The 10,812-nt window shown below is 38.5% G+C and overlaps 1 protein-coding gene across 1 annotated transcript; it reads right to left on the reverse strand.

The window, feature by feature from the left end:
- Positions 1 to 947: 947 nt before the first annotated feature.
- On the reverse strand, positions 948 to 5,864 carry LOC110884446. The gene is made up of 3 exons (XM_022132155.2): positions 5,208 to 5,864; positions 2,841 to 3,008; positions 948 to 2,755 (listed from the first exon to the last, which is right to left on the reverse strand). Exon 3 carries the CDS (start codon positions 2,705 to 2,707, stop codon positions 1,199 to 1,201), a length of 1,509 nt encoding a protein of 502 aa, XP_021987847.1. The 5' UTR covers positions 2,708 to 2,755; positions 2,841 to 3,008; positions 5,208 to 5,864; the 3' UTR covers positions 948 to 1,198.
- Positions 5,865 to 10,812: the final 4,948 nt, after the last annotated feature.

A 10,812-nucleotide genomic window follows, 5' to 3' on the forward strand; every position in this document is an offset into this window, starting at 1 on the left:
TAAACTGACAAAATGACCCAAAGCATAAGGACTAAAATGACATTTAACTCTAAATAAACAAAGTGAAGAAAAAAACACAAATAAGTAATTTATTGTCCTCTTTTCACTTGCTTTCTTTTGGTAGATTCTCCCTGTTTTTTTTTCATAACCATACGAGGTTCTCACTAATTTTTTTTCATTTTTTCCAAACCGAATGGGTTACTGAGAACCTACAAAAGTGGACTAGATCCGCCGCTGATTAGCTGGTAAAAATGGTAGAATACTAATTAAATTTGACTTCTAACATCTGCAGAATAGTACCGCCTTTTCATTTATTGTCCAAATGCCATATTATCATAGTGGAGGGTTCAAATGAGAAGAAATTTTTTGTAAGAATAAAAAAGAATAAATTTCAACCAATGAGAACCCTTTATTTTACTTCATTTAATTTTTGCATTTAATATTAGTGTAAGGGTATATTGGTAAACTTAAATAGATCATTAATTGGTAGTCTTTCTTTTTAGTAACTAACTACATTAAATCTGTAACTTATTTTCACAATATATATTTTTTCAAAGAACAAAAGAAAATTAATTTAAAGTGTAGGATGAATTACGAGATGTGTATGATGAATTACGAGGTGTGTAGGATAAATTTAATATGTGTAGGATAAATTTCAAAACGTGTAGGATAAATTTTGATGCGTGTAGCCAAAAAATTTAGTGTGGAAGATGATAATCTTTATGACTAATTAATTAGTTAAAAAACAATCATAAATGAGATGAGAAAAAAACTATTTAATGTTTTACAATTGTACCCTTTGTTCTTTTTCTTCTCAAATTAATTTTCTTCTTAAATGAACCTTCCCCTATTATCATATTAACTTTAAATATAACTTCATCTTCTTCCTTCTTTAACAATGTGTGCCACCTTCAAGTTCCTTCCCATCATTTTTCGTTTCCATCAAATCAAATGTAAAATTTCATTTCATTTTATTTTCACAAACACTTAGAGGTATCCTAATATTTGTTTAGGGGTATCCTAGATAAATAAAACCGACATTTTTTTTTTCCCAATTTTAGTTGAGTCCGCCCCTATGCTGCTTATAGTTCACTTCCAAATTACATTATATATACACAATATCCCGTTCTACTTTCGATAATCTTTGGTGCACTGCTCACAACACAAGCTCATTTCTTGTTTCTTGTTCTTCCGTTCTCTACTTTGTTATCTGTACTGGTGCATTTGCTATGTCATTCTTGTAGTTTATCATCAAACCAGGATTCTCACATCGGATGATCTCTTTGATGCATTTTTCAACCTGCATTGTTTCTCCCACAATACTCGCGATGCAAAACCCTAAAGAATTCAAGTGAAGGGTCACTTTTCTTTTACACTCTTGACTTTCAATCTTATCCGTTACGTCCTTTATGCGATGAACAAAAGCGTCCATAACTTTCATGGCTGCTTCTGTTGGTTGACTTCCTGACTCCAAGTCAAAGAACCCTTCACTCTCTTGTACATGGCGGTCAAAGGTCTCGTTAGACCTCACCAGAGTGATCTTTTGTAGACACTTGACACACGGGCTCGTGTTTTCTTTCAAAATCTCCAAATTGCCATTGATGTGCTGTTCAAGCTCTTTCCAACCACCATCACAACTTTGTGACAAACTTGATATAAACTCAATGTTATAAGTCATAATCTGCATCAAATCAACCATCTTTGATAACCTTTCGCGCGCATTATTATAGCAAGAAGCTTTAAAAGGTAGAAACCAGAAGCTAGGCTCGGACCTTGCATCTTTAATCCGGTTCCTCAATCCGTTTAAATCGGATTTCATCTTTCTGATGTTTTCTTTTGGACATGCTATATGATTTAAGCATTCATCCAATGTTCCGAGGCATTGGGACACTTGGAGTTTGACAACAGTTGCAGCTCGAACCGGTTGCAGTGTGATCTCCAACAAAACCATGCAAAAAAGCCCAATTGAAACCTCTGTTAATCTAGCAATGGCAAATTGTTTCGGTGGGCCGTAGTTTTTCCGGCCGAGAATCAAAAGTGCGCTGATCACCGCCGCGATACCACCACTTTCGCCATACATCTGACTATGATGTAGCATGCTTGTGAAAACGATCCACGGTAGAAGAATAATGAATCTTAGTTCGGCAACTTGGTGTAAAAGACAGCTTCCGAGCACACCGTAGACGGAGCCAATTGCTGTGCCTTTTACTCGGTTATTCGCAACCGTGAAAATCGGCAGTCTTCCTTCCACAAAGCTTATGGCTATGGTGAGCCCCGACCAGTAACCGTTCTTTTTGTCGAAAAACATGCCTAGAAGGACCGCTAGACCTAACGCGATCGAACACTTTAAAGCAAACACGACCCGCTCAGTAATCGATTGACCCACGATTTTCTCGACTCTTGTTTTTTTAGCTATGTTAACCTTCTGGGCGTCGAGTGATTCGGGTTTAGGGTTCGCGTTTATAAGCAGTTCAAAGCATGATAAGAAGAAAAACACGGGTAGGTTTTCGCGGGTTGGTGAAATGTTAACAAGAGTTGGTGTGTGTTTTCGTTCAGGAACGGTAACCGCGTCATCATATGGTTTAGGGTGCTGGAGTTTTAGCATTTGTGCACTTTGCAAGAGGGTCTTTATCTCTTCATCAATCGTGACAGGAAACTGAGAGATGGCGGATAACGCTATTTTCATTCCGGTAATTGGTGCTTCCATGTTTTTGAAGTCTAGAGCGCGATGATGCGTTTCCCACTTTGCGCCTTCCTGTTGATGATGATAAGAAACAAGAAAGAGTGAGCTATATATAGTACGATTGCAAAGAGGGGTGGGTGACTGATGGTGTGGTTACCTGGACCCGGTTGATGTGGTCAAGGATGTTAGTCCCTATTTGAGCAATGGGTTCAGCTTGACAAATGAGATCATATGCTGTTGATTTGTCATCACTCAAGAATGCTTTCAAATAGAGATTGCTTCTCTCTGATGCATTTTCTGCATATGAGTGCGATTGCTTCTTCACCTACAATCCAGCAAGAAATTTAACTTAATATACTTGTAATATGATATGGGTCGGCTGGATATACGAGCAAATAACTAACTAATCGATTGTGACTAAAGAAATGACGTTTAATTCGTAATTGTTTTTTTCAAGTGGGTGATTATTTCGTGTCCTTATATCTGACAAACAAACAAATTTGGATTAGTTGAGTCTGGCATAAATTTTTTTTTTTGAGTAAATACAGACCTTATGTACTATTCTCGTGGATCATGTACGTAAAAAGAAAAAACAAAGTACGAATGAAGAATGGCCAGATGAGTACATGATGTGGGCCCAAGTGTGGAGGAACGGGCTATTTTGTACTTGGAGGCCCAAGACCGCGTAAGAAAAGGGCCTTCACTAAAATGGCCCTAACTTGGGCTACGGAGGTCCGTTTGGGGCGTGTGACCAGTCAAAACGAACGGGAGAACGAGCTCTATCTTGCTGCAAACGCCTACGGCGGTTTGGGTCATCGTCCGGGCCGAAAAAACGCTTATTTCTATTAGTTTTTTCCATTTTTATGTTTTTTCAAGTATTTTGGGCATTTTGTTTTTGGGCTTGTGTTTGGCCCGTTGTCTTTTTTAGGCCCGTTTCGAATTTCTGTCATTATTTATATGTCCCTTTAGTGAATGAAACAATCAGACTTGAATTTTGAGAAAAGTTATTTTTCACTTCAAATTCCGTGGCCTTTGGGTTGCAATTTGGGGGTTGGGGAAGAGACACACGGGTATTCGTAGAATCAACGTGTTGATCTTCGTTTATCGTATCACGCGCTACATCAGTACACTTTTTAATCACCACCTTTGCCATCTCTGCTTCTTCCCCCTCCCCAAAATTTTTCGCTCAGCAGTGCTATTTATGTACGTTTCGTATAGAAATTTTAAGGTATATTCGTTTTGACCCCCGGTTTTATAGAAAATTTTTTTAGGTATATTCGTTTTAGGTCCGGTGACTTCCGACCCCCCGGTGGAAATTTTCAAGCTTCACCACTGGCCACCACCTCCACCGAATGCTAAATACATGCAGCAGTTGCCGGCCTGCCGCCACCATAAATTTAGTAGGGTGTAAACGAGCCAAATCCAAACTCGATTAGACTCAAACTCGCCTCATTTAGTTTATGAAAGTTTAGTACATCTTGTGGGTAAATTTTCAAGTTTGAGATCGACTCGTTTATTATCTGTTAGTGTATGTTTATAATATTTTTTTATATGTGTTTTAATTATATGTTTATATATAATTTATTAGTGTTTATCATAATTTTATATATTCTAACAATTATAAAAATATATTTCAAGTAAAATTATATAAATAATTGGCCTTTTTAGGCTCGATAAGTGAAGCTTGGGCTCAGGCTGAAACCTCAAGCTCGGGTAGAGGTATAAAACGGCAGTTCGTGAAGCGGAAGGAGAATTGAGCCTCTATGGCAAGGAACCAGGTTTGGAACCAAACCAACGGTTTGTAATTGAGTTAATGGGTTGGGAACCCCTCCATTGAAACTGAAACTGTTAAAACTGAACATATCATTTTTCACTTGGAAACTCCTTTGAAACCGAAACAATATTAGCAAAAACAGGTTTTGACTATTGTTAACCCAAGCTAAAACTGGTTTGAGAATAACCCCTTTGAACACCTCTAGGCTTACGCTTGTTTAGGCTCGGCTCTATTTGAATCTTTAGCGAACCGATTGAAGAAGCTTACGAGCGGCTTAGCTTGTTTATATTTCCCTAACTATGACATGAATCCCTTTGACATGGGGTTTCTCAAAGTATCCATAGCTAAACCATAGCAGATTAGTCTATAACAAATCCATGGCAAATCTGCCACGAATATTTAAAATAGCAAAATAATTCATAGCTAACACCTGTTTGTGTATAGTGTACGGTATATAAGAGCATTGACTACTTGGCAGTAAAAACCTCCTATCGGCAAAGTAAATTAAAAAAAATAAATAAATAAAACATAAAATTTAAAGCAATAGTTTTATAATTCAGACGGCAACAATTTTTATTATGTTTATTTTAATAACATGTAACGTTAAAAGAAAACTTAGATATTTATCTATAGTCTGGTTTTAAAAAACATGTGATGTGATGTGATGTAGTATTTGGTATGGAACTCATGCTCCAAAACATTGGTTAAATGCCAATATTAAAAGTGACATTCTATTTAAATAAAACATACCTCTCTTACGGCCAACCTAGGGTATGGTAGTATCAAAGCCAGGACCGAGCCCGTCACCCCAAGGACGGTGCACGCCGCTATATGGACCGGGTGGGTCACCGGTCCGGCTTCATTGCCACGAACCACAACACCAACATAAATGATCACCAATTGTACATAGGCAATGCGTTTGGTTAGTAACGGAAGGCACTCGGGCACTGACACCACAAAAGCACTCGCGGTTACTGCCACAGCGGCACCAGCCTCCGTGAATCTGGACGGAGCCACCAAAGAGAGACATAACACGGTGGAGGGAACCACTAGCACGGTGGCACAAAGTGCGTACCAGGAATCTCTCAAGGTGGTGCCAAGTGTTGCATCGGAGACAATCAGAATGGCGGTCACATAGGCCACAGAAGGGTACTGAATCTGAAGGCGGACGGGGTCTGGTCCATAGAGGGCGGTGCAGCCAATTATGGTTCACGCTATGGCGGTTCTCAAGGCGGAACCCAATCTCTCCCGCCAGATTGCTCCGGCATGGGGCGACGCCACCTTTATGACTCCCATTTACAGCTACACTAGCTGCTTGTTCTTGATCCAAATGTATATATTTTTAGGAATCTTGTTTGTTAAGAGTATGAATAAAGTCTAGATGTAACAAACATTTGTCTGAATGAATGGTATATGTAACACTAGGCTTTTGTAGAGTAAGAAAATTGGTTGTGGAACATTACTATGTGGGGTCCTACGTTGGACAATATTATTATTTTATAATTTTATAATTAAAAAGTAACTGATAGATGTAGGATATTGTTGGAAATCTGTAAAAAATAGCACTTTTCACAAATATAGAAAAATGATTTTTTCTAATTTTGAATTAGAAATAAATATAAGAAAATGCGCGGGTTTTATATATTTATTTGTGGGTTTGTGTTCTATGTTGGAAGAGCTTCGCAACGAACTAAACCACGTCCAAAACGGAGCTAAGATGAATGAGATATCGATACTTAAAGTTTGGTGTTTCAAACATAGAATGCTGAAAAGTGAGAAAGTGGCATCTTGTCCCACATTGGAGGAGAGATGAAACTTAAAGAGGTATTTAAGTGCGAACTATCCACCCTTATTGTTTCATGGAAGCACACACTAAGTGTACTCGCGAAGGGGGCGGAGCGCACCATCTGGAGCGCACGCGTGGCGTGGGCGATGAGGCGCAATGTGGCGCTTTGATGGCGCAATCGCACGCTCGCATCGCCGCAAGCCGCTTGAGAGCCGCCTTTCTAGGCGCGACTGTGTGGCGTGCTCGTATAGGCTCACTTGTGACGTAGCGCACGTGCGTATGGAAGTGAGCCAAAATGGCGCACGCGCGCATTCAGCGGAAGAAGATTGTATCACTTGGGTGATTTCGGTGTGTTGATCTGCAGCAGGGTCCTCCTTATTTATACTGCAGGTCTGAAGTTGAAACTGAAAAAGAATTAAATGGGAGAATTAAACTGCATTAAACGTCTTTAATGCACTTTAATTCATCATTTAACTCTCAGTCTAAACCGTTGACTCGTCAGTTTCAAATGCTGAAATGTAACTGCACTGGCATTAATTGCTAGAAGCTCCTGCGCGCGCGCAAGACAGGCTGGTTTAGACACGAAATTTGTTTTAAGAGACGCGTGTCTAACTCGATCCTGAGCCAAGAACATCAGTTCTGTTTAATTTCTGTTCTTGTTTTTCTTTTTCTTTCAGTTGTAACAACTTTGTAATTCTGATTTCCTTTATCCATTTGAAATTCAAGTTAATAATAAATTTATTTATTTATTTTGTATGAACGGATTTCTACAATCTTGAAACAAATTTTTAAACATCGTTCGTGTAGGATCACAAACATATTTGCTGTGATTTTCCATTTTTTTCACAGCAGGTTGTGTTTTAAAAAAAGGTTTTTCTCTGTTTTGATTCAAAGGAGCGACTTTGTCAAAACAGTTTCTGTTCTTCTACTCCTTCTGCCTTTGAGTCCTAAAATCCCCTGTTGTAGTCTTCAAAGTTGGACTTAGAAGCTACACGGCTGGTTTTTCGCACTCATAAACAATAACCAATTAGCGTATTTATTATTTTGAAAACAGAATTTTTAACTTGTTTTCTTGAAACTTTTCAGAATGTCGACTGAAAACGTGAACACCAACAACAGTAACGTTGTTGTCGGTACCCCTGCCAACACTGTGGGAGCGTCCACAGTGGCGAACCATGTTGAACGACCCGAGAAGTTCTCGGGTCTCCACTTCAAAAGGTGGCAACAGAAGATGTTCTTCTACTTGACCACAATGAACCTTGCGAGGTTCTTGACTGAAACCACTCCCCAACTTGCGGAAGGGGAGACCGACGCTCAAGCTCAGTGCGTGGTAGAAGCTTGGAAGCATTTGGATTTCATATGTCAAGGCTATGTATTAAACGGTCTCTTGGATGGCTTGTATAATGTGTATTATAATATCAAGACTTCAAAAGAATTATGGGAGTCTTTGGATAAAAAGTACAAAACGGAGGATGCGGGAACAAAGAAATTTGTTGTCGCCCATTTCTTGGACTACAAAATGGTTGATAACAAGACTGTTATGAACCAAGTCCAAGAGTTGCAAATTATACTTCATGACATCCATGTTGAGGGAATGGTACTTAGCGAGACTTTTCAAGTGGCAGCCATGATTGAGAAATTGCCTCCTTCGTGGGTAGAGTTCAAAAACTACCTAAAGCACAAGCGAAAGGAAATGACGATTGAGGAACTTGTCGTCCGTCTTCGTATAGAAGAGGACAACATGGTGCATGAGATGGATAAATCTTCAAGAACAAGATACTGATGAGAGTCATATGTCATTTTGGATGAGGAGAAGAGATCAATGACACTAAAGAGTGGGATGATTATAAAGATGAAGATAAAGTTGAAGAGCAAAGCGAAAAACCCACCCACACGTCATCGATCTATGTCCCCCAACATCCACAAAAGCCACTTCAACAGACGAGCAGACAAAATAACCAGACCGATGGGTTTGTTAAGTTTTGCATAAAAACGCCAAATATTTGGTGACAGTTCTTGTAGAATTAAAGAAGAGATATACTGATGACAGTGAAAATTGTGAAGAGAGATCCGATTAAGATTTTTAATTTATTTTTTTCGCTTCTATTTTTTCCCCTGTGGCTGTAATATAATTTTCCGCTTGTAAAACGCCAAAATATATAAACAATAATAGAACAATGGTCCATCTTGTCTAAAACGCTATTGAATCTAAGAACAAAAAATGGGCCATCATCCTAAAAAAGTCTTGGAACAAACAATGGGGTTTCAATGGCCGACGACTTGGAAACGCCATAAACGCCAAAAATATTATCTATCTAAAACAAAAAGATTAATACAATGAGACTATAAAAAACGCCAGGTAATTACTGAATTTGGTTAACGCCAAAAAATCTTAAACGCCAAAAATGAAGCAGTATTGTGACACCGAATTGGAAAAGCGGAAGATAAAATGACAAAAAAGCCCCTACACCCTAATTATATCGCGCACCACATGTTAGGTTGGGATGCATTCTCACCGTTTTCACACTTTAGGACGTTTTCTCCTGATCCCGTACCTATATATATAAATAGGGAGAGGATCATGTAAAAACTCTTTATTCGTTAGAAAACTAAAAAAAAATCTATATCAAACGATTGAGATTTTGTTATATGTTTTTTTGGTGGCTTTAGTTTTTTGGATTTAAGTTTTAAGGTTTGAAGTTTATTTCTTACGGTTTAGAGTTTAGTAATGGTTAGATAAAATTTTCTTAAGTTTCTTTTAAAGAAAAGTTTTTTTTCATGATTCCATATATAGTGTGTCTCCATTCATAACTAGAGGAGATGGTATTAGGGCACTGGGGGCACCACGTTGTTTTACCGTGATGGGGAAAAACCAATGCGTGAAAAACAAAGATTCTCACCGCCACTCCTTTTTCCACGTGTGATAGTTCAACGTTGGGGCGATTCTGTGATTTTTTTTTCACGGCGTGATAGTTGTTGGTTGTGAAGGTAGTTGTTGGTTGGGGGGAAATTGTTGGGTGTGGTGGTGAGTGATGACCACCGCCACTAAAAAAGGTTGTGAGTGATGGAAAAATTGTTGCTGACATTGCGGAACATGATTGGATATTGTGAGTGATGGAATTCTATCACTAGTGACCACCTCCACTCCCCTTATAATCTAATTACTTGTTTTTAACGTCTATATTTGTAGTTTTATTATTTGGTTCAAACAACTATACATTAACGAAATATAATTGATCAAAAAGCTTGAACTCACAACTAAATTATGTGTAGCAGAAGTTTGTTGAAAACAATTCAGTTAAAATGCAAGGAATATTTGTGGTGTGTAATTAATGTATAATAAACTTAAAAACGATGACAAAGCAAATTGATCACTTTCATATAAGTCAAACAAATTTCCAGGAGAATTTTCAAAAATCTAACCACCAAAACATTATGATCCACGAATATAGCGGTTGCAAAACAAGTGTTGAAGAATCAAGAGGGAATTGATCGATCGAGCATAAACGCCGTATGCACGAGGGAATGCATAAATGCATAATATGATGGACTTAGATTTAATGATTGCATAGTTATCATGCAATGAAGGTGGCATCATGTTATGGACTTTATTTACTCCATATCACTACAAACCTTAATTTTTTGTGGTTCCAAGTCATAGGGAATTAATGAGCTTTACACAATTTGGCTAAAGGGTGTGGTTATGGACGGCCCTGGGGTGGGCGAGAAGGACCACCGGCCAGGGCCTGATATTTCGAGGGACACGTGCTTTTATGAAAAAAAACCCGATATGTATATGTAAAATATTTTTTAATAGGTTATACCCTTACAAACACCAACATAGGCCCCCTTAAAAAACTATTCTTATGGTTTAGATAAGTTATTAACCCCTTTGGCATTAGGTTTAGACCTTTAGTGAGCCCAATACCCAATTTCGCTATGGCCTAAGGGCACATTTTTTTCGAGCTCGAACAGAGTACACAAATTCTCATGGTCGGCCCTGGGTGTGGTCATGACCATTGTGACCACTATGACCCTCCACATCGGCGTCATGTCACTCATCTCTAATCCACCATCCAAAACCACTATTCTAAGGGTGTGGTCATGACCAAAATCACTATCCATTTTTATTTTAATATATTTTTGTCTCAAAATTTTCAAATGTGAGTGTCGTGGTAATCGTGGTTCAATCCGCGCCAACCACCATCAATCAAGGAGGGGGTGGTGTAACCTTCCATTCATGTTCCTACATGGCGAATCATATTCCAATCACGACCCCCACACACTATTGCCAAATTGCACTCTTATGACTATCTAACTTGTTAGCATCATCCATAATCCTTGTCTTTCCCACTATTTTAAGCCGCCATAAACTCCCTCGTGTCATAACCCTAGTGAAGGATTCTTAATAAAATATATCGATTTACGAAAGCTGTGATTATTTGGAGTGGTGTTGTTAGGATCGAGGTTAACGGGCTAGCCCTACCATTTGTTGAGCCCCGGTTCACTTACTAGCCTTGCTTTGATTTGAGAAAATATGATGCATATATCTCCTAAACCAAGGTTCTT

This window comes from Helianthus annuus, chromosome 7 (genome assembly GCF_002127325.2).
Source record: "Helianthus annuus cultivar XRQ/B chromosome 7, HanXRQr2.0-SUNRISE, whole genome shotgun sequence".
NCBI lineage: Eukaryota > Viridiplantae > Streptophyta > Magnoliopsida > Asterales > Asteraceae > Helianthus > Helianthus annuus.